Source organism: Glycine max, chromosome 20 (genome assembly GCF_000004515.6).
Source record: "Glycine max cultivar Williams 82 chromosome 20, Glycine_max_v4.0, whole genome shotgun sequence".
Lineage (NCBI taxonomy): Eukaryota > Viridiplantae > Streptophyta > Magnoliopsida > Fabales > Fabaceae > Glycine > Glycine max.
In genome coordinates this window covers 38,903,387-38,927,552 of record NC_038256.2, presented here as the reverse complement: position 1 = coordinate 38,927,552, position 24,166 = coordinate 38,903,387, and the positions used below count along the sequence as shown (strand labels likewise).

Here is a 24,166-nt window from a genome sequence, read left to right as displayed (position 1 = left end):
GTTGTGTCTAATAAAATAGTTTTATATTGTTAATCAGTTACAAAATCATCATTTTAAAGTAATCATCATAAAAATATTTAATTTGTAATTGATAATATAAAATAATTTTACATTTTAAAAAATATTCTGTGCATTGACCCTCAACAGTGAGAAATATGTGCATGTTTGAATTAAGTTTGAAACACAGATCGACATTCTCTCTGCATGGAAAGACAAAAAAACATAAGTGAAAATTACTTCACAAGTTGTTTCAAGTAAACGTAGTTTTTCATGTTTATAATGAATTTCCAAACCCACTGTATATCGTTGCCATCAAACAAGGAATGTAGCCTTCCATATATACGCCACCCTTATATTTCAAGTAACAGACAAAAAGTTCTCAATTGCATACTTATATTATTTCAACTTAAGATCCATTCTTTAAACTACATACATATTTATATTAACAAAAACTATATAAATTTTTTTTTTTCTACAAATCAAAATCTATATTTTGAAAATTAAACAAATTTAACCTCTTCAATTTTTTTTTACTTAAAACCTTACAAAGCTGTTTGCTATTTGAATTCCCAATGAAATAAAAACATAAAACATTTTCTTTAAATTAGTGAAAAAGTAATTGAAATTTAATATTGTAGTTGATAAAATTTGAACAAAAAGTGTTTAAAATAATTTAATCATTTCAATTTATAAAGTTTTAAATAAAAAAAAATAAAAGTTTATGTTGAAAAAAAGAAATGGAAGAACTGAAATGGAAAGATTGAATTTGCTTAATAAATTATTCAAAGACCAAGATCACACTTTCATTGTAATAGAAGGACTAAAAGCATATTACAAATTACAATCATATATAACATCAAATTTTTAATTTGTGGAGATGTTTCACCTTTTGCCAGTAGAAGTGAACAACATAAAGAGCCAAGTCCTAAAAGAACAGGTAAAAAATAAGCAGTATGGGCTTAGAGTTACCAAAAAAGTCTAATTTTACTTTCAGTTTTTCAACCATTTTAGGAACTCAGACTACCATTTTACAAACTTGGTATTGATTCCCACACGGTTTGATTTCTGTGAATCCATTGAAATTCAAGCTAAGGAATTTAAATATCTTGTTGGGTATCAACATACAAGTGGAGTCTCTGTTGAAAAGAAAAAAAAAAAGTGTTCACCAAGGGATCGTAATCGTACTGTTGAATGAATAGAGAACGCATATGTAAACCTAACCCTGTTGCTAATGAAGGAAGCCATTAACGTTAATCATGAAGGCGACTCAAACACGATTGTAGGCCACTGACTTGCTGAAAAGGCGCCTAATGTATATGACTTGCAGTGCACTAACAGCAGCCAAGAGAAGGTACTCTCCCACAGTGTAGAATACAACACGCTTCCGTGTGCTCTCATTAGCTACAAACAGAGTTGAGCGTTGAATGAGTATTGTATTATAAGAACACAGACGAGGATAACATATGTTCCCAAGTACCTATTTACTCATGTAAACAGTACAAGTGGCAAGATGTAGGATATATAAGCATCAGATATAAAATGATGTGTATAATCAACAGATATCATGTCACTGAACAGTTTATCGACGCTAAAATTAGAGCATTCTAAGCCAACAATACAGTGTACAAACAAACTGTTTATTGTATCACAAATGTTTAAACTGTTAAACTGTTATTACCTCACAGAAAATGTTCAAATTTTTACTTAATATGAAACTAAATACTAAATAAAATCTCAAGCACTTCACGATTAAAATGACTAAATGAATGATTGAGTGCCTGGATAACTTAAACAGAAATTTTCTTTTTGTGCTACATTTGCCACTAATCTTCAAAATAGATAAACAGTAAAGATACTTATGACTGAGAATAATCCCTATTATGAAGAGGAGGGGGGGAGGGGGGGTCTCCATATAAATTCTACAAATGCAGATATAATATCATGACTACTAGATAAAGTTTTCCTAACTGAAACAGAGCCAGCTAATAAAAAAGAAAACCACTTACTATGACGATGCCTTGCATCACGGGCTTTCAAGTACTTCTGTTCAGCTGTAACAGATTCTAGTGCCTCTCTGAGCTCAGCGATCTTAACATTAATTGGGTCCAAATGCTCTGCAAACCATAAAAGTTAAAGGGGAGCCTTGAAATCCAAAAAATAGAATGAAAAAGGAACACAACACTTGGACCATTCTTCATAAATGTCATGCACTAGGATAGTAGAATCTAGTAAGAAAAGCAGCTTACACAGAACTTACCATCTTTGGCAAGATCATGCTCAGAGGGGATGTGACCAACATGAATGTAGAAAGAAACAGTCTCAGGTGTTGAGTAAGGGTTATGAAAACAAAATTTATACATTCCATGTGATGGGGCTTTAAAACTGAACTTGTCACCAGAGGTTCCCTTGATACTGTGGACAGTATTCCCTGCAGCAGTTGTCACCTGCAGATAACTGAAAAATTAGAATATCTGGAAGGCTAAAGTTACAAACTACTTACAAATTTGGGCAGGTCATCTGACAAATTACTGTTAAGCCACAATTAAATCATACAATCAGCAACCAAAGATGGCCAATGTGCTTCCCACAATAGTAGTTAGCATAAGATTTTACACAAAATGGCCCTTCATGCAGAGGTTACCAACCAACAAGAGTCTTCAACAACTTAATGTTCAATAATTGAACGTTATCTAATTATGCGCAGAAACTAAAGGCCACCCACTTGTAAAATGTGCATTATATCCTTTAAGTCCCCTATTTCACCACTATCTGCCATTCAATTTGCAACCCGACTTCACCGCAAATACTTCAAAAAGGGAATGGAGAATGTTTTCCGGGTTCCAAGTTATTGATGGTGTCTCAGTTAATCTCAGTCATAAATTTATATTGAAATGTGTGATTTTTATTGAAAAATGAGAAATTTGATTTTTCTAAAGCTAAAACAAGTGTTTTTGGTGCTGTGCTGCTCTTCTCCGGTTAGAATTGCTACACCAAGGTAGCCAATGTTGATCTTTAATGCAAAGTGCAAACCTTTATAACGCGGATTACCAAAATAAAACTCCAATTCTTATCGGAGAATAAGACCAAAAGCACCTGTTAAACTGCATCTAAGTTTTGTCCATATCTCCAGCAAGCATGCTTATCAAACTAGGATTCGTAATTATGTACAATACATGGATCATCATAATTGATCTTCGTAATAAATATGTAAAAAAAAAAAAAAAACCCTCTAGAAAATGAAAATGCCAACTATTACCAACACCTAAAAAAATAAACCCTCACCAGTAAATTGATAATTGAGTCAATTAGCAAGTGATTAGGGCAAATGATTAGATGAGAAAAGTGATAGAGATTGCACTGACCGTGAAATCAATGCCGGGGTGATCAGAGCTCCAGAAAATGTCATGGTCGACGACAACAAAGTTCCCCGAAACGGTGTCGCCCTCGTAAAGTACGTACTCGTAGACGCACTCGACGTCGTTCACCGTCACGGATAGCGATTCAATGCGAGCGAAGAAGCTCACCGTCAGACACATGAAAACCATCCACATCTTCGAGCTTCTCATTTTGCTTGCAACCCCTCTTTTAGGGTTTTATTATTTTCAAATGAAAAATTGAAATTTGAGAGGAATTCTTATTGTGGGCAAGTGAGAAGCGCTTCCAGATCTTAAAGACTGTGTGTGACAGACACTTTGACGAAGCTTGATTCTTTGGTTTTCTCCGCTTCCGCGAGTGCAACGCAACAAAACGGCACCCTTTGGGGCTGCAGAGATCTGATGGAGGCGTCGTTTTGAAGAGCTGACGTGTAAAACGTACAAAGAGCCTACAACGTGCAACCGCCCAATCAGAGAACGGGGACGTTCAAACTCAAACACAAAAATACTTGTATTAAATAGTTTATATATATATATATATATATTAATATTTTTAAATTATTCAAATTTACATAAAAAATTAGTATTTAATTTCAATAAAAACTTTAAATGTATTAAATAAAAAAAATATTTTAAAAAATAATTTAGTTAAAATTTTAAAACTTAGAATAAGGAAAGTTAATCATGATATATTTAATTTTAGGAAAAAAATCCGAATCAATCACTATTTTTAATTTAATTTAGTACATCAGAATAATTTTTTTACTAATCAATGTAAAAATAATATCAAATTCATTTAAAAATAACACTTTAACTCATTCAAATATACGGAATAAATATTTTTGAGTATATAATTATTTTATTGTATATATTAAAATAAATAAATTTATTTTATGAATTAAATTGATATAAAAATATTTAATCTGATTTAAATTTAGAGATAATGGTATAATTATCACAATTATTTTTGTATTATAAATTATAATACGTAATTTGAAAAGTGATATTCCCACTTTCTCATAGTCCCTCTGTTCTGTCTTTTAGAAGTTCATTTTACATAGGATTGATAACTAAACATGCCAAAATTGTTATTATGTTAGGATGGAAAATATTAATAAAATGATGATAATAATTAAATAATTTATAAAAATATTAAAAAACACAAAATTTTATCTTTACAATGCTAAAAATTAAAATTAATTTTATAGATTATTAACATTTAAAATACAAATCAAATAAAATATATCAACAACACATATTAATATTTATTAATAATTACTTATAGAATAAAAAATTGACAAACATTTTAGGTTGTTTTTTATTTTTTAACATAAAACTCAAATGATGTTGTATTAAACAATTTTTACTGATCCGCTGTGAACCTTTCTTTGATGGTTTTTGACCAATTTTTTAATCTTTTAGCCGATTTTTCTTTAGACTAATTATGTGGTTTATTCGAACTAATCACTTCACCAATTCACCAATTTTCAAGTCCGGGCAATCGCTTCGCTTTGATTTTCAAAACACGGTTATGCACCACCCTCACAACTAGTAATTTTTTTTTCTTTTTTCTTTTTGAGTACAATGGTGACAATTAGTTACAGTGGAGCGAAGAAAATGGGAAAAAGTTTGAATTTGAGTTGAAGAGAAAATAAAAATTCTTTTAAAAATTCAAAATTTTAGTCCTCGTATCTTAAAATAAAAATATTTCATCTCTTATTTTAAAAAAATTATAATTTTGATTTAATATTTATTTTATCTATATTTGTTTCTTTTTTTATATTTTAACAAATTAAATAATTTTTTCTTAATGATATCATTGTAAGTTTAGGATTCAATTTTTTTTTTATAAAAGTTAAAATTTCTCCCTCTTTGATTTTTATTCTTTATTAACTAATTAAAAAATATCATTTTTTATTTTTTCTAAGCTCTTTTCTTTCCTCTTCTTACCATGTGCATTTCTATTGCTCTTATGTTACGGAGTATGTACGGAAAAAAGTTTAAATTACATCTTTTTCTTTCTTATATTTATTTTAAATAGGCTAAAATATTAATTTGTTTCTTTTATTAATTTAATTAGTTCAATTTAGTTTTTTATTATTAATTTTTTAAATTCAATGCTTTTATAATTTTTTATATGTTATATATATTTTTAATATTTTCTATACTTTTATTTCCGTATGCAATGTCCTAATGGCACAGATTAGTAATTTACATTTGTCTAATTTTAATTAACCAAATAATTAAGAAAATAAAATTATTTATTTAAAACATTTTATTATTCAAAAATAAAATAATGTAAAAATATTTTTGAAGTAAATGTATTTAATAAGTTTTTGGTAAATAATATGGTTTTAAGAGACTTATTAACTTATGTAAACAAAAAGAGAGACTTATTAAAAAAACTATTTTAAATATTATTTTTAATTAGTATTAAAAAAGGATCTATTTTTACACTATTATCGTCCCTATTCTCTGTTTTTTCTTTTGAAACTAGAAAGTTAATATAAAGAGAAAAGGTCTAATTACAGATTAATAATTATGTATCAGAAATTTTTTTAAAACATCCTTTCTTTTAATAAGCTATTTCTAAATTAGTATTTATTTACTTATTTTGCAACTTCATTTTTGCTATTTTGGGATTAATTTGCAACCCTTACGTCTTGATAAAAAAAACTATTTCTATTCTTATAAATTTCACTTTTTTAAGACTAAATCATTCATCAAATGTGATTGAAGAGGTCGATTACCATGTTCATTTTTTAAAAAAATGAACCATGATCATTATTTATGAAGCCGGATTCTTTTAATGTATAATCTATGTAAATTGAAAAGGTAGATATCTTACTTTGTTTATATATTTTCTTAGACATCTTTATCCCTTATTTTGATTTTTTTTTACTTATTTATCCTTTAATTGTGTAACTTCTGCAAACCATTATAAATTTGAAGTTTACTTTTCCAGAGTAACAGTTGTTTTCTTATTGTTTCAAAATTTTAATTATTTAACTAATTTTTAATATGTTTTTTTATTTTATAGTCAAAGTTATATTTAATATTTAATAAATAACAATATTTATCCTCAGTATAATTTTTCTGACAATATGACACATCTCCACTATTTTAATTTTTAAAAAAAATGTTTTTTAAGTATTTTTATGGAATATTTTTTAAACAAAGGAGCGTCCCTATTTTTTACAAAATATTTTTTATCTTAAACTTCTAATTTGCATGGGCACCCAATTAATCTCCAGTCAACTCATTCATTCTAACATAAAGCAATATCTCAAATTGCGATTTCATTTTCAAATTAAGATAAACTGATATTTTGATTAAAAAACCTACATGTCGAACCACTTATCTACAAACAATTCTTGGTGCACCTCAAATTTTCAAACCCCATTTTTTTTATGGGAATTTTCAAACACCTAATCAACACTTCTTCATTTCTTTCTATTAGGACACAATTCATGTCTAAAAATCATTTTCCAGAGTTAGTTTAAATTTATTTGTTAAAAAAATAGTTATAATAATAAAATAAACATCTTTCTCATTTTTCAGTGCTTGTTTAAATTATTTTTGTTTTAAAAAATAATTTTCTATTTATTTTAAGAAATAAATCTTACCTACTTTTATTAAATAAAGACTTTTCTAAAATGTATTTATTTTAAGTTGAAAGAAACTGACCTAATCTTATACTTCATCCACAATTCTAGGTTGAATCAAATTCTTAGAAGGCATGTCATCTTAACTGCATGAAGCGTTCAATGAATTACGCTTATCTTCCAGGCTAAACACGGTCTGCATAGAATAGAAAACATTTTGGTTAGAGCAACATTAATAACATTGTTTTAAAGGCAGTTTTAGCATCTTGGTTAATTATCAATCAATGAGGATGACGCAGAGCCACCAATAAATTATCTAGTAGATGTTTATAGAATGTTCTAGTCCTTACCAACCTAAGAAGCAGTAACAAAAATTAAAGTCTTCAACCATTTTAAAACCTCAAATTCACCGAAGGGTTCCTTGGCCCTCATGGAAGCCACGTCTCCTACTTTTACCATGTGTGGACAAGTGAACCCACGTGAACCAATGACCTTTAGGACCTATATACGCACGACGTGGAACCAAAATATCCACTACAATGCTTGCCCTCTAATTCTATATAAGCAACCTTCTCCAGCAATTCTTCTACCACATCAACTCATCAAGGGTTGTGAAAGCAGAGAAGTGAGATACACTAAGTTATCCTCATAAATACACTCTAATTAGGTGGCAAGATAAGTGTCTAACCTTAGTAACATTGCCACATATTGTGTTCATTTTGGAATTGTGCCACTAAAATTCTATTCAATTCATCTATGGCTGCCTCTTCTTATGCTATGCAATCAATCCTGGCAAACCCTTTGATCCGCATTTCCAGCGGGTCTAGGGTGAACCAATTTGGCGTTCCTGCTTTGCACATGAGAAGGAATGTTGGCCTGAGAGTTAGGTCCATGGCTAAGGTAGTGGATCACAACACAAATTTCAGTTCTCATAGAATACATGCCTAGTGTTTTTGTTATTATTTGGTATGTTTCCTCAAACATTTAGGAACAATCATAGGTAACCATTGTTCTTGTTTTTTTATTTCTTTGCAGGAAGAACAACCAAGTGAGCCTGCAACCCCAGTTACACCGCCACCATCAGTAGAACCCAAGCCACAGCCAGTCTCTGCTCCTTCACCAAAGGTAAGCCTTGTGTTAAACTTAAATGTAAATCAAAATATATAACCTTTGTTCTTCCTGATTTGAGTTTTTAGCATATACTCTATTTGATTTTTGTGCCAATTATTGTGGAAATCGAATTTCACATTCTTCATGTGGGTCATTAATTAATTTAAGTTGGCAATTAACTAACCTTGAAGGAATAATCACTTATATCAGATGAGAAATTATTACATATATGGTCTTAAGACTACTGCAAGCTTAATCAATTTTCACATGGCACCAAGTTCAGTTCTATTAGTTTTTCCATATTAAATTAGTAAATTTAAATGCATGCTACATAGAGAACAATTGAAACCTGGGACACATGATGACGATCCGAGACTACTAATAATTTCTTAGTTATGCAAATGTGAATTTTGATAAGCAATATGTCCCTCTCTCTATTGATATCATGGTTAATGGCAGGTGAGCACTAAGTTTTCTGATGTGTTGGCATTCAGTGGGCCAGCACCTGAGAGGATCAATGGAAGGTTGGCCATGATTGGGTTTGTGGCTGCAATGGCAGTGGAAGTAGCCAAAGGGCAAGGTGTGTTAGAACAAATATCCAATGGTGGCATCCCATGGTTCTTGGGGACAAGTGTGGTCCTTACCCTTGCTTCCTTGATTCCACTCTTCCAAGGTGTCAGCGTGGAGTCTAAGTCCAAAGGGTTCATGTCCTCAGATGCAGAACTGTGGAATGGGAGATTTGCTATGTTGGGTTTGATTGCTCTGGCTTTTACTGAGTATGTTAAGGGTAGTACTTTGGTATAATTCAGTCATGAAGGCACACCACAATGGACTTAATCTCCTTTGTGATTAGAGAGACCAATGTTTATTTGTACTTCGTGTGTTTATTTAATCTACATATCAAAATTATTTCGTTAATCATAACCAAACTTCTTCACATTGAATTGCTGTTTGCCTCGTGTAATTACCACGATAACTAAAGCTTTTTATTAAGTTAACTACTACAAATCAAACAACGCTTCTTTACAAAGCAAGGTTAACTACATAGACGCGGCTTTCTTAATTCGTCTAAAATCAAAAGGAAAATTATTTGTGTACGTCCTCTTAGTTGTTTGTACCTTGAGAGAAATAGGCATTGAAAAGAGATAAATAATTGACTTGATTGATAATAAAATAGTGTAGTTTGATAGAAAGAAACTTAACATGAGTTTGATTGTGTAGAAGAAAATGGAAGTGAAGAGAAAAGATGAAAAATATTTGAATTAAAATAGAAAGATAGAAGTATGAATCCATGTTAGTTTTTGAAAATTTCTCTTCATTTTATCTTTTTTCTTCTCTAATCAAACAAAGAATTAGATAGAGATAGAAAAAAAAAATATTAATGAAATATTTAAAATTTATGAGTGTTCAAATATAATCAACCAAACTAAAATAAAAATATACTTAGAAAAAGACTTAGACTTGTAAAATACCTCTTTCAGTCTCTCTTTCTTGATGTGATGTAGATATGAAGATTCTTGTTTTTGTTTTATTATTTTTTTGTTTATTTCATTTGCAGAAATAGAAAGGTAGCTGATGAAATTAAAGTAAAAATAAAGTAAAGAAATTATATTTATACAACTTTTTACGTAAATGAAAAATTAAGAAGAGGAAAGTACTTGACAAGATGATTTATATGTTATAGAAAACAAAAAGAGTAATGTATAAAATGTTGTACAAGAAAGTATGAATAATATAATTCAAAAAAGTGAACTTTCCGTAACATGAGACGGTATTTGTTATATTACTTTTTTAAAAGTTTTTTTATACATTTTTGACGTATTTTTTATAAATAAGAGAGATGAGGAAAGAAGTAACAAAAATATAAAATAAAATGAGTGGTATAATGAATAGAGATTTAAGAAAAAAAAACTATACAAGTTGTATAATTTTATTATACAAAACGCAATCTCTATAAATCATAAAAATAGTGTCATTCTTGTCATGTTAACAAATATACCCTTTTTTAATACTAAATTAGGACATTTTAAGACACCTGCTCCAAACCTGTAAGCATTTCAATTTGTATAATTAAAAAATAATAATTTTGGTTTCTCTTTAATTTTAAGAAATATTTTTGGGATAGTATATATAGTAAAAAAAATAAAATAAAATAATATACCATGTCAGATACAATATAAATTATTTTTTGTTTAAATAATAACATTATTTCGATTATACTTAATAAATTATTAGTTTAAGAGGATAGGGATTCAAATTAATGCGTTCTAGTAGATAATTATGAAGGTAATGCTTATCACAATTATAACTAAAAAAATTAGGGAAACTGAAGGAATTTCCAGTTCAAAAAATATAGTGGTAGTTCACAAAATTAGCAAACATCCGTCAATGATAAAAAAAAACTAACATCCGTATGTTTAAAGAAATACATTTAAATTAAAAATATGATAATAACTATAAATTTAGTTAAAAAAATTATTAAGATAAAATATATTTTTGGTCGTTTATTTTTTTTTTTACTAAAATTATTTTTATTTTTTTACTTCACAATTTAATTGATATTAAATTTTAGTTTTCAATTTCTCACGGAACTCATTTTAAATTTTTATCTTTTTTTTTTAATAACAATCAAAAAGAGGACTAAAAACCTCTAGGGATAGAAACATGAGCTATATCAGCTCTAAGCATTGACAATACAATTAGGAACAACATTATACTCTTAAAGGTATCTTTCGGCAAATAAATTGGCCAAAATGTGAGCCACTTAGTTAGCTTCCCGGATAATATGACACCCTTTAATGGAAACTCCATCATTATAGACATTATGAATCTCACGAACAAGGGTATAGCAGTGATTCGTGTTGCTGCAAGATTGCAGGAGCTTGATCGCATTAAGGGAATCCGATTGAACAGTGATCTTTTTTTTGGAACCTTCATCTTTTGTTAGATCATTAATTTTCATACTTTTCATGAAAAGAATGATCACTTTTTTAAGAGAACAACAAAAAACTCAAATTTTAAGTTAGGGTATCAAATTGAATCTTTTTAAAAAATAAAAGATCCAAACAGATTATAATAAAAAGATGAAGGATAAAAATATATTTTAGCCAAAAAAACATAATAAAATCGCATTAGCAAAGCATAATTGATAAACGAATCGCATCATAATTTCTATGTCAATATTCCCTTATTGTTCAATTATAACAATCGTAAATAGACATGCAATACAAAGCGAGAGAATTCCCAGGTGAAAAGCAGTTACCGAACCACAAGCAACTGAGCACAGCTCCAAAAACTTATGATATGACATGGATATCTAGTGTCAGCCCTTATTGATTACACTGATATCTGATTTTCATCTACGGGAATGAACCTCTACACTCAAATTTATGAACAGAAAAGAATGAGAACAATACACATCTTAGCAGTTTCCTTCTTTTTTTTTTTTTCCAGAAATCGTACGTATTGCATATGTACAAATATTCACCAATAGAACGATATTGTCTTCCCCCTGTTATGGATCAAGCTGATACTCAGACTTGTCAAAATCACCATTTTGGAGTGTGCTTCCCACCACCCCATTTTCAAGTCTCTGCAAACCATTACAAGTCAATGACCAGAACAGAAGAAATCATTGTCTCATATCCAATACGAATACATTGATGTTTGACCTAACACTACACAGGAGAGCGCTACACATTGGAAAGAGGGAACCAAATTTTCCCCTTTAATTACTTGTTTTATACATCAAATACAATGGGATGCTTCGATCAAGTGGAAAAGACTTTGGTTTCTTAGAAAATAAATAAATGTGTCTTCAATTGCGCATTAAATAAATAAGATATGAGAACTATGAAACACAGACACCGGACACGGATATATATATAAACATTTTCCTATTATAATGAGTAAAAAAATATACTTGGAGAGACATACAATATTCTACAACTATCTTGACACAGTATGGCACACATATAACAAATATCAAATAGAGATACTGTTGTCTCATTATAATATGACACACACGCACATAACAAGAAGTAAATTAATATCATACAATGTTAGTTTCCATATGTGAAATAAAAACAGAGTTGCCACTTCTTTTGAAAGCAAAGGAAGTATGCAAGTCGAGAATGAGAAATGTAGAAGAGGGTGGGAAGTATGGAAGTCATTAAAAATAAGAGTTGGGAGAAGTCAGTGAAACAGTGGGCAGCAGAAAATCAAAAGGTCTCGCACCAGCAAAGAATAGGAAATTAGGAGAAATAGAGATGCGTATGCGATAAGTTTCTGTCTTTCTAGTTTCTAAATTTGAAATTTGTCTTTTGAAATTTTTAAAATAAAAGTTATACACTGAAGCTGTGTCCTTTGTGGCTGAAGCCATGTCTTTAAGTGTCGGGGCAACAAAAAAACTAATATTTTAATCTGACACCAGAGCAGAGTGCTGGAGACATGTCGTACATGATAAACACAAGGTAGAAAGGTTATCACCAACAAATAAAAAAAATTTGTACTCGTTTACTGTTTGATTAGTCCTATGTACAAAGAATCATTAACAAAAACAGAAACAGAGAGAGGTTCAGATACATACTTCTGTTTGTAGATCAACTGGAAACAAATTTATGGCTCCTGTGTTGAATGAGAATCCACTGAAGATGACACAATTTTTGCATTAGAGACATGCACAATGGAAAATAAATGGGTAGAAAACAATTAACAAAGTTAAAATAAAAAATAAGATAGATACTACAATGAATTCCTTGAGCTAGCGTTTCTCAAGTCTCAATACATAATGATTATCAAGGTGGGTACTTAATGAGCAAGCACATGCAATTTACAAGCAGAATGAAATAAAACAAGACCAACACAACTCAAAATGTAAGAGTAAAATAATTATATGTAGCCTTGAGACAATGTGAATAGAAAAGCTCCAGGAATCATACCAATGGGATAGAACTAGCTGCCAGACATATGGGATAAAAAACTCCTCTGGATGACTCTCTTGTTCATATGTGAAGCGCAGTTGAGTAAACATCTGACAAACAAGATACAGCCTCATAGAAATAAGACAAATAATCCACCTAATGGTATTCCACACTGGAAGCAAACCACAAATCAAAAAATATATTTCCATCTTACCTTCATTCCATCACCCCTCCAAGAACGACAATTGACAATTATGACTTGGAGCACTTCATGGACTGACCAGTCACCATCCTCTCTTTGAGCATCCATTCGACTATTGAAAAAATCTAATACCTGTAAATATTTAATAGATACATTTTGCACACACTTGAGAAACATGATTTATTATACAAAGACAAGCTTCATTAATGTGACTAAAGATAGCACAAAACTTGCTCCTTTAAAAGTTACAAGATTGCAAAGGGTCAGCATATTTTGGTACTTTCATTTAAATAAAACATATATGACACATACAGTATAAATGTTATCAATCAGTTCATTGAAACGTGGATGATTCTTGAATGGCTGAAAGACTTCCTGCCTGTGCATTATTGCATACACTACCTGCCCCAGTCACACAAGAAATCAGTAAGATAGATGCAAAAGGTTATAATGTAAATTTCTATTACTGCAAACTAGATAAAAATAGACATGATAAATCTTCTCAATCAATCAAAATCGTTTACCTCAGGATTCCGAGGTAGTGCATAAGTCAGGATTGCATTTATTATTTCTAGTACAAGCCTCAAGAAGTCAGTATAAATGTGCAATTCAGTTGACTGCACCAAAAGAATCTATAATTCAGAAAAAAGGAATAGTTTAAGTTTGTAATCAATAAAACCACAAAAGCACCACGACAGTATATACCATATCTTCTACAAGGTTGTTTCCTTCAACTGAGTTTCCTTTTGCAATATGGAGCTTATTATCTCTGCGTTCAGCTAATTTGTTATACCTAATAAGAAGCAAATATATGGTGGCCAGATTTTTAACCAGTGATTACAATGTTCTAAGACATAAAGAAATGGAATAGAACATTATGAAGGCAAACAAAAGAGTGACATACTTGCGTGAAAGCATATCAAAAAGGCTGACTAATCTCTGAGATGCATATGCACTCAAACGATGAACATGAGGTGCCATGTTTGCCAAGGTTGCCAGGCATGTTGTTTGGAGATAGACATCCTATCATAATTCAATACATAACAGAAATATATTTTACGTATTTTTTCCATACAATATATGCAATGTCTGAATTAAATAATCAGTCAGCAGAAAAGCTAATTTTTAGATAAATGAGATTAAATTAATAGTCCATCTAAGTTTAAGATTTATACCCGTAGTTTTGACAAATTATACTGTACAGTTCTGCTAAGAATTATGACCATGAGCGAACCAAGAGAAGTCTGATGGAACAGGCGTTCTTTGTACCAAGGAACACCAGTTAATATCTGTCGATTCGCATACCAAATTAGCATTAAGTGCAATCCTTGTAATTTTACGGCAAAACATATTGCCAAAAGACAACTCTTACCAGCTTATGAATGCTTGCATTAAAAGAAGAATCTTGACTGAGTATGAGAAGTATAATTAGCAACATGTAAATTTGATTAGCAGTCCTACTTGGAGCATTGTATAGAGCTTCCAGAATTGGCATTAACTGTTAATTTCATAAGATGTCCAGGTATCAGAATAAGGCTTAATTATTAGTCATTCTACATGTATCAGCAGGTAGTTACATATATCACATGACAATCAAGTAAATACAAGTTTTACAAAGTAATAATCCTCAACATAACTTCATCCGAAATTCTACTTGACTTTTACATATAAAAATAATTAATTCATTCCCACTTTTTTAATAGGAGAAACTTAAGTTTGCTGCCTCATACCAATGCATCCAGATCTGTCCGCACTAATACATACTCCAGAAAGGCAGAATTCCCTTGCAACAATGAGTAAAGCAATAGAACAGCTGCCTCATCAGCTAAGCATCTGCAGAGGAATAAATGTTGCAAAGTTTTTTAAAAAAACTAAAAAATGTGCAAAATCCAAAATAATGAATTGCAACTACTATGAGTGTATGACACTATACACACACTGTACATTAATTAAATGTCCAAAGTGACAAGAAGTCTGACAAATCTTGCTATATCTAGAAGCAAGGAGAGTGAAGGACACTACTTATTAGAAAACTGAAAGTCATGGACCACAACATACTAGAGCCTCAAACAATGACATTGAGGTAATAGGGACACAAAGTTGCAAAATAACAATTATATGCCTGAACCATAAAAGACAATGAAATCAGGAACTAACTAACTGAAGACCAAAGATGAAAAAGGCGGGGCAGGGCATAGGGAGAAAATTTGTATTTCTTCTTTTACTTTTTCCCTCCCTTGCTTTGATGTAAGAATCAATTGGTTAACAGAGTGTAAGAAACAAGTTTTCTAAATGTCATAAAAAGATTGATTGACAACTAGGTATGCAATCTGATCATGTGACATAGAAACAGGAGCTTTCGACTTGTCATCATGATAACAAACAATTACAAACATGCAGATTGTATTATCATATTTTGCAGAGATGGACTCAATTAAAACCATAGGTAAGCATGAGAAGGATGTAGTATGTTAATTGTCAAAAACCACAGGAGCAAGAAACTCACATGCCAAGTGTATCAAACAATGAAGCAAAGGGAAGCTTTATGTGTCGAGCACTATGTGCATTGCCCTCAATATCTACACGATCCACTGCATTTAAAGGTCGGATAAAAAAATTTGCTAGCCTTCTCAATCAAAAAAACATGCATAGGTACAAAAAAAATATTACATTCACAATCAATTGCATGTTCTAAGGCCTTGCAGTAAGGATTGTCAGAAAAGTGAGGATTTTCTTTGAGTAAAGAATCTGATGTGGAAGATTTGTGATTCGCGTAATCCTCGCTCACAAGACATTTATGATAATGAACGAGAACAAGAAGCACATGAATACTGATATCTGCAATAGGACTTTTTGATTCTTCACCACTCGAACTGACCAGATAACTAAATGGAAATAAAACAATATTTGCTGCAAGGCAAAATTAAAAAAAAGCCAAAAAAAAAAGCACATATGAGTAAGTTTCCGCTTTCAAACCTGTACATGAGAATCTTTGAGCAATAAGACAATTATGATAATATTATCCAAAATGGATATTTGACTTCATAGAATCCATAAATATTACAAAAAAAAAGTATCTACAGTAATCATACCAGCTGCAGAACCAACTCTCTGTAGCACACTACTCTGATTTCCATCATACAAGATGGAATAAGTTGCCCTATTAGATGGAACATTAGAACGGGCCATGAAATTTAGAAGCAATCTGCAAACAACTGCACCAACCAGAGAGCTGTCCTGCAAAAATAACAATACACATTTGTTTACTATCTGCTAATACACAATAACTAAATAACCAAGGTTTGATGTTAAAATTTCAAGTTCTAACCTGAGCCATTGCTGCATCAAGAAAGGGGTTCACATCATTTGGTCCAGGAGATGGCCCACAGAGAAGTTGAGTTGACATTCCAATAATCATGAAATTAAGCAGCTCTAGATGTAGGAGAAATGTGTCGGGACTACAATAATAATAAATTTCACTTGTCAGGAAAAAATAGTTTGCTCAATAACTCACCAAGAATTAGCAGGTCAAATTACTCATGAGTCATGATATACCTCACTTCTACTGATGCTATAAAGCTCAGCACATTACGCATAACAAGATTTTCGATGGTTTGGTCTGTATAAAAATTTAAAAACAATTAAGAGATTTGAATAATACTGGAAATACATGTATAAAAACCAAAAAAGACTTGAAAGGGGAAAATGACATAATTCATGTGAAACCCAAGAAAAGTAAGGAAGTTCTAATTCAAACAAATGACAAAAACCATTTTTATGTCACATCAAACATAATAAGATGACATCGAAACCAACATTTCTCACTCAGTAGGAATCAAAATTGAGTTACATCCTTCACATGAATCTTATGCTAAAACCCACCCAAAATAAAAAATGCAACAAAGTTCAATAAAATCTAGACATTTTACATTTGAAGATTTTAATTCTAAATCTGAAACAATGGGAGTCATACATACCTCTCAAAACATCCTTCTGTACATCCTCATTATCTTCAAGAGACAGGTATAACTGGATATTCTCACCTTGGACGCTCTCAATCAAGTGCTTTAAAAATATCGAACTGATGTACACTGCATTAAAAGCCTTTTCATAGACCAAGGGCAACGCACCAGAAGAAGACATGTACTCTTGCAAGCAGCACGCTAGATGGAACAAAATCTTCGCAAGATGCCTGGTGTGACAATTGTTTTTGGCTGCAAAACAATTATGGAAAAAAAACAAAAACAAAGAAAAAATTTCAAATAACATCTTGCCACGAGAAACAAATTTACTCTTCTTAACAGTCAATACATCAATTAATACATAATAACATAACCAATAAATTCAAAGAGAGTTAAACTATAAATCATTCAGAATTACTTCAATTAGAAACCCAAATCTTATAGAATACATAATCACCATTCTGAAGTCCTTGGCATTATCATAATTTCGAGATAAGAAAATCACACTCCAACATGCTAAGCTATTAACCAATACTATATGCCACGAATCAAAGAATTGAAGCCTCTAGTTCAAACCATTATTATCATACTAAGCCTAACAAACGGTGATCAAAGGAACTAGTTAGAATATGACTAACCTAATAGCTCGCAAGCTTGTTGAACACGCTGAGTGGACCATTGAACATTGAGAGGAAGCTCCAGCAATTTCTGCCAGAACTCCGATGAGAGGGGGAAGGGCGTGTCGCCGACGAAAGTTCCGATCAGATACTCCGCCGTCTCCGGAGAGTATGCGCCACCCCTGCGCGGCGTTGACGGCACCGACCCCATTCGAAGAAGTAAGGGTTTTTTTCTCTCGCGATGTGGTCGTAGATAGTGTATCAAATCTAATTCGGTGCTAGATTCAGGGTAACGGCATTGCGCAAAAACTCACGGTGAGATCAAAAGGGAATGGGTTTTTAAAATCTCGCGAGCTCGTGAAGAGAACAGAGAGTGTAGAGGGAGAAGAACCGCAACAACAACAACAACAACGAGAAAGAGCTTCGAAACGAAGGTTTTGTAGAGAAGTAAAGGACTTGTTTGGAAGTTACGCGTTTTGCCTTTTCTTATTTGGAGAAATCGCACTTGTAAATTGTGGGAACCCAAACAGAACACATTTCAATTTCGTCAAATAAAAATTATTTTTCTTTTTAATTTTATTAATATAGTCGATAGAAAAGCTAAAAAATTCACATAATATTTTTATTAAATTATTTAATATGGTAAATAATTAAAAAAATAGAAATGATAAAATTCCAAAAATATTACATAAATATTTTTAAAAATATTTATAAACAACTGCACAGGTACAATTATCTAAACCACGCAGTAGATCAAATAATAAAACTTATAAATAATGGAAAATAAAACATTATGTGGATGGTTTTCATGATGCAATGAGCATTCTACCTAATTAATGCTTGACTATAATCCTACGCGGCTCTGCCTAATTTGTTTTATTGTAGTAAAAATATCATACACTTGTTAAATTATTTAATGCGATAAATAATTGAAATTATTGATAAAAATATCACTACCTCTTTGATTTATCTCCTAGATGAATAATACTAGCACACACTGTTCTCACACTCTCCCTCACTCTCTTTTTGGGTCCTCCAATACTCTCTTTATGATGAGTTAAAATTTATTAAAGATCATTAATTTTAATAATTTTTACATCTCATCTCATGTAAATCAGAATATAGGTGTATTGAATTATGCTTAATTTTAAGAAATATACATAATATTTAAAAATTTTATTTACAATGAATTGTTTATAATAAATTATAATCTGATAACAATTTTATTTTTTTATTATTTTATAACACACGAGTTTAATAATCTTTTAAAATAATACTAAATAAAAACAATAATAACTACAAATTTAAAATTTTATAATTTAATCCACTACATGCATATAATCTGGTTAATGAGAATATAATTGATGGCTATAAACCTATATCAACTTTTACGGACATGAAAAAATTTCTTTTTTTTTTTTTTTAAGATGGGATGGATGAAAAGTTTTACCTGTTATTAATTTTTAAGATACTTCGTCTTATATATATATATATATATATATAAAATTAAATTTTTAATCTTTTTTATAAAATGAGACATATGTTGTTTTATAAATTAGATTTTAAATTCTAAAGGAGAGTTAAATTTATTCATAAGGATAAAAAATAAAAATTAGCAGCATGTTTTCTTTACTAAAGCATTTCAGTTTTTATTGTCATCTTTATTGTTGGATTCTACTTAACTCATTCTTCAAATATATCCATTGATTATATATATATATTTGCAATTCAGCACTCAGCAGTGTTCAAAATTACTGAATTATCTTTTTTTTATAAACCCCTGCATCGCATGTCTTACTTTTATTAGCCAGATCTTCTTCAGTATAAGACTATTGTGGCCAAGTAAATATTTTCTGCCATATATAAAGCCAACTAATCATTATATTGTCTTCAGTAAAAATATGATTGAGCTTACAAATAGGTAACCACAAATTGTAGCTATGAAAAAGCTACAATTTGTGTGTGCAGCGAATAGTTCACGATAAAGGATTTCTTTGAATAATTGGCAAAAAGAAAGTTTTTAAGAAAATAGAGCAAAACTATCTGCGGATTAAAGTTTCGTGTTAAATTCTGGAAAACCCAAGCTCACCTGAATTATAACTGCGAAAATGTAAATGTGTTTACTCCAGAGACAGATATCACTTAACTATCTGGTAGATTACTAATATCATTTGTTATTATTTTGGAAAACTAAGTAAGGGGGTTCAAATAAATATTTTTTCTCTGCACATTTTTATATTATATTTATGTGCACAATTGGTGTCAGATTGGTAGAACAAACTCAAGAAATTGATTCGATGAGTGCCAGCATATAGATGGTGATGCTGTTGTCCGCCACTATGAAAAAGTTAAGAAAATCCGTGTAATAAACAGGTAGATATTATTTTTCCTCTTAACTAAAAGTTAAGTATATTTTTTCAAAATGTAGGATTAATGTTGATGACAGTGGTGGCCTGAGTAGTAGCTGATGAGGTCAAAGTGATAAATGTAGGTAAGAATATTAGTAATTTGGAAAATGTGTAATGTGATTTTCCCTAACTATTTATGAAATTAATTCCAAAGACTTGGGACATTAATTGGTGACTTATCCAGTTTGGGAATGCAAATTCTGGAACACTCAGGTAAGGGCTGAAATTTCATGATCCACTTTGGTAATCTGTCACTCTCATTGACTAATTAAACAGGTAAGTCTATTGTTCTTCTTATATGTGCTGATATGTGATTCAACCTCTGTTGATAAGTCTATTTTTTCTAATCTTATTCGAACAGAATGTTGGGATGTATCATCAACTGTTTGAAGGTTCTAAGATATTATTATTGCTAGGACTAAATAGAGAAGAGAAAGAATTCATTAATGTATTTTTTCTTTGGTGAAGATCAAATAACAATGATGAGATACCAAATGTTTTTCGTCTGTTTCAAACAGTATTACATCAATTGTTGCTAAAGACCTTGCTTTATCACTCCCAAACGTGGTTTTTTCTTGTATCAGACCAAAATTATGGAAAACAATGAAATCAAGTTCTTTGTCTGTTTTTTTAGCTTTATGGTCTTCAAATATAGACACATAACAAAATAGCTTATCTCAGTCATTTGATTAATCAAACAATAACAAGTTCCATCATGCTTTTGTTTGTTTCAACAAATCAGAATGCTTAAGTTTGTTGGGGAAACAAAATTCAACTTTTGGTGAGTGGAAAAGTTTTAAATTTTGACCCTTTAAGAACAACTTAGTTTCCTCACCACATATTCATGCTTATAGACTACCAATCTTAAATCAAATGCTCTATAAACACTTATTACTGCTACATTTTATTGCCAAGTTTTTCTCCAGAATTATTCAAAAATCCCCACACATTGCCCATTAATCACACCCCATAATAGTGAAACACTATATATGATATTAGTTGTACCAATTAGTGTTGGGAAAAGCCTATATTCACAATCTGTCTACCAATACCAGTGTGTCGCACGGGTTTAATTCTAATATATATATAGATATTATATGATGATATCACGTCACATCTTCCTATTTATTCACTCAAAATAATTTAATTAATATAGATATTATATTTATTTTATTTTCAATACAATCTTATAAATCAATTATAAAATCATAAATTAATTAAATACATAAGAACCCTATAAATTCGAATATTCAGATTTTATAGTTATTCTATTTTTTCAAATTTTATATAGTAGATAAAGTGATGTTCTTATTCTATGTTATTGATGAAATTTAGGACATACTTTGATGACACTAAGAAAGACAAGCAATGAGTTATGATTCTCAATTATTATTATTCTCAAATTCTTGTATTATGTAGTTTTGTTTACATATTATATTTACTTTTGTACCTCTTATATATTGAGTTTTATTTACACATGTTTGTCTTATAGATGAAAAAAAAATACTTGTTCAACTTCGTGTTTTAAATAACAATTTGAACAAGAATTAAAATAATATTTATTGACATATTTACTCACGTGTATTTATTAAAATTTAAATTAAATAAAATATATTAAAATTCAAATAATATAAAAAAAATTTACTCTTATATTATATAAAATGTAAATTTAATAATCATACAAGACACAAGAAACTGATCTGGTAATAAATAAAAATAAACAAGAAAATTTCACGCATATTAAACAATAAATTCTGGTGAAAATATCATTTTTCCACTCCTTCCTCGGGAGAAAGAAATGTTAAAAAACATGATAAAAAGTAAACTTACTGGAATGTTTTTTTCAACAACAAAAAAACTTGTACCAAACACGTGAATGTTTATATTCCACGTTTTTTAAAGAAGACATATAATCTAATCTAATTAAAAGATTAAAAAAAATTGCAATTAAAAATATCTTGTACCATCTTCTATAAATATAATAGTTCAGGGAAGGGGGCTTCCATTCATCGTCTTCCTCTCACCTGACTACAACACCGTCGATTATGATGTTTAGTATGCCAAACCAGGTACATTTTGTCTTAACTCCAAATTGCCCAATTTTATGTTTGCTTACGTGTATGTTTTATTTAAGCATTGCATGATATGTGGGTGTTAGGTTTAATTTCATTGTGTGGTGTCAATCAGGAGAAATTAGTGTTGGATTTTGATTTGAATTCCTCGATGGAGTGCATGCAACAAAGACAAGGCTGTAAGCGCTAGGCAAGAGTTGAATTTGTGGAGGCACTCAAGTTTGCTACCAAGGCCAAAAAATTGTATGCTGATGTTGAAAACATCACACTCAGATTCTTACAATTTGTGAGGTTCACAATGCTGCGCAGAAAAAACTCTCTAATGAAAGAGACTGGTATGCAATTCTTCAGATTGAAAGGTTGGCTGATGAAGCAGCCATAATTAAACCGAAGACATTCTGGACATGCATGTTGAATTGCCAACATTGTAAAACTAAGTACGGATACGGCGTGCTTCTTGCAAATAGAACCATATATGCAGTCAACACTGTAGGAAGCCATGTAAAGCTTGCGTTTTTGAGGTTGTCTCACCATCACTGTTTACTTCGGTAAATACCCAGTCTCCAATGCATGGTCCCTCAGAAAGTGAAGTACTGGTGGAAAATCATATCCCATGGTGATATGAAAAGATGTGCTGCTGGAGTTGGTGCTTGTTGTGAAGGTGAAGAGAGTAAAGATGGCTATGTTCCTGCATCCAGAGACGACATCGAGTCACAAAGCTCTACGAATGTTGCAAGTAAAAGAGTAAGGCAATCAACACCAGATTCAGGAGAAATTCTCAAAGCTAGAAACGGTGAAGAGATGAATGATGCTAATGTTTGACAAAATCATCATGTTGATCCTTCATGGGTTAATGCAAGGAAATCTTTATATGTGTGGATAGTTCTCGATCTTCTACACTTTCAATAATATTGCACGGTCTATTAATTGATAATTGCTCTACGTTTAATATCACAAAAAAGTTGTCTTGAATTTTTATTTTTTTTTCTTTTGCCTCTTAATTATTGTCATGTGACATTTGCAATAAGAGTATTTCTTTTTCCTTTGTTTCTTGAATTACTGTATGACATTTTGATCTTGGAATTTTTGGACTTTTGGGGGACAATATTATTTGTGTTGTTTTCTATTACATTCTGATTTGATGTTATTGCACTTGTTCTGTGTGGTTATGGCTTCTCCTTTATAGTGCAACCCTTTAAAACGTACTGCCTGTGAAAACCCGTAGGCTTTGTCATTTATGTATCAAAAAAGTATTAATTGATAAATAAAATCATTAGTGTAAATGAAAGGCTTTGCTTTGAAGGGAATAAAAACAAAAAGAGACCTTACGAGAAAAGCTACCATGGATAAATAAATAGATTTATGGAAATCTCAAGGGCGGATCAATCAATATGACATAATTAAATAAAAACAGATTTGTTAAAGAAAAATATGTATTTCATTTCCGTTTACAGCATTTCAGCGAAAGTTTTTCATTTGTGAGTGATCTCTAATTTAATTAAGTTCAGTTGTTATTTTTTTTATCAGGAAAAATCAAATACAAGTAACATAAAATTTATAAAAGTCACATACTTTATTAAACCAATTCAACTATTCCTCATAAAAAAAAAACAATTGATCTATAGTTTAGTTCTTATTCTGATTATTAGGCCAAAACCCCTTAATTAATTAAAACATAAAAAAAATTGCCTTCAAAAGACTGGGCCATAAGAAAAGGTAGGAATATAAAAAAATTAATTAAATGCTAAACAGTAGAAAACGAAATTCGTAAGAGAACCGGATTGGTGTTTGATTTTCTCTCTCCTGCTAATTAAGTCTAATCCTTACCTTGATTGATCAATGTTATCTTTTGATTGGTTGAAGGGTTTTTTCGTGCAGATTTGTACTCAGTTTT

General features: G+C 30.6%; 3 protein-coding genes across 7 annotated transcripts; 1 reads left to right on the top strand and 2 right to left on the bottom strand.

Annotated features, from left to right (window-relative positions):
- Positions 1-926: 926 nt before the first annotated feature.
- On the bottom strand, positions 927-3,846 carry LOC100499675 (uncharacterized). Of its 2 annotated transcripts, XM_006605239.4 has the most exons (5): positions 3,363-3,846; positions 2,258-2,444; positions 2,007-2,114; positions 1,222-1,401; positions 927-1,136 (listed from the first exon to the last, which is right to left on the bottom strand). In XM_006605239.4, exons 1-4 carry the CDS (start codon positions 3,564-3,566, stop codon positions 1,268-1,270), a joined length of 633 nt encoding a protein of 210 aa, XP_006605302.1. In that variant the 5' UTR covers positions 3,567-3,846; the 3' UTR covers positions 927-1,136; positions 1,222-1,267. The 2 variants fall into 2 exon arrangements, with proteins under 2 accessions (XP_006605302.1, NP_001238171.1); NM_001251242.1 differs by lacking the exon at positions 927-1,136 and having other exon boundaries at positions 1,234-1,401; positions 3,363-3,609.
- Positions 3,847-7,572: 3,726 nt separating this feature from the next.
- On the top strand, positions 7,573-9,033 carry ELIP (early light-induced protein). Its single transcript, NM_001248825.2, has 3 exons — positions 7,573-7,879; positions 8,015-8,104; positions 8,549-9,033. Exons 1-3 carry the CDS (start codon positions 7,736-7,738, stop codon positions 8,891-8,893), a joined length of 579 nt encoding a protein of 192 aa, NP_001235754.2. The 5' UTR covers positions 7,573-7,735; the 3' UTR covers positions 8,894-9,033.
- A 2,224-nt stretch (positions 9,034-11,257) lies between these two features.
- On the bottom strand, positions 11,258-18,249 carry LOC100815942 (dymeclin). 4 transcript variants are annotated; one of them, XM_003556020.5, is made up of 18 exons: positions 17,814-18,249; positions 17,191-17,427; positions 16,769-16,832; positions 16,542-16,671; positions 16,306-16,450; positions 15,884-16,123; positions 15,720-15,804; positions 14,944-15,046; positions 14,586-14,711; positions 14,389-14,502; positions 14,118-14,236; positions 13,919-14,006; positions 13,738-13,830; positions 13,526-13,615; positions 13,226-13,345; positions 13,030-13,121; positions 12,678-12,735; positions 11,258-11,681 (listed from the first exon to the last, which is right to left on the bottom strand). In XM_003556020.5, the coding sequence occupies exons 1-18, from the start codon at positions 18,001-18,003 to the stop codon at positions 11,604-11,606; spliced, it is 2,172 nt and encodes a 723-aa protein (XP_003556068.1). In that variant the 5' UTR covers positions 18,004-18,249; the 3' UTR covers positions 11,258-11,603. The 4 variants fall into 4 exon arrangements, with proteins under 4 accessions (XP_003556068.1, XP_014628392.1, XP_014628393.1 ...); XM_014772906.3 differs by having other exon boundaries at positions 13,738-13,845; positions 17,814-18,229; XM_014772907.3 differs by lacking the exon at positions 15,884-16,123 and having other exon boundaries at positions 13,738-13,845; positions 17,814-18,229.
- Between the last annotated feature and the right edge of the window lie 5,917 nt (positions 18,250-24,166).

Excerpts from the sequence above, each read along its gene's own strand:
- LOC100499675 (XM_006605239.4), bottom strand. The coding sequence starts at position 3,566 with ATGAGAAGCTCGAAGATGTGGATGGTTTTCATGTGTCTGACGGTGAGC. Across the intron at positions 2,115-2,257 it reads GCATGATCTTGCCAAAGATG|AGCATTTGGACCCAATTAAT; the intron begins GTAAGTTCTGTG and ends TATGGTTTGCAG. Across the intron at positions 1,402-2,006 it reads TGATGCAAGGCATCGTCATA|CTAATGAGAGCACACGGAAG; the intron begins GTAAGTGGTTTT and ends CTCTGTTTGTAG.
- LOC100815942 (XM_014772906.3), bottom strand. The coding sequence starts at position 18,003 with ATGGGGTCGGTGCCGTCAACGCCGCGCAGGGGTGGCGCATACTCTCCG. Across the intron at positions 15,047-15,719 it reads TTGTTTGATACACTTGGCAT|ATGCTTAGCTGATGAGGCAG; the intron begins GTGAGTTTCTTG and ends ATTCCTCTGCAG. Across the intron at positions 14,237-14,388 it reads ATAATTTGTCAAAACTACGG|GATGTCTATCTCCAAACAAC; the intron begins GTATAAATCTTA and ends GAATTATGATAG.
- ELIP (NM_001248825.2), top strand. The coding sequence starts at position 7,736 with ATGGCTGCCTCTTCTTATGCTATGCAATCAATCCTGGCAAACCCTTTG. Across the intron at positions 7,880-8,014 it reads GAGTTAGGTCCATGGCTAAG|GAAGAACAACCAAGTGAGCC; the intron begins GTAGTGGATCAC and ends ATTTCTTTGCAG. Across the intron at positions 8,105-8,548 it reads TCTCTGCTCCTTCACCAAAG|GTGAGCACTAAGTTTTCTGA; the intron begins GTAAGCCTTGTG and ends GGTTAATGGCAG.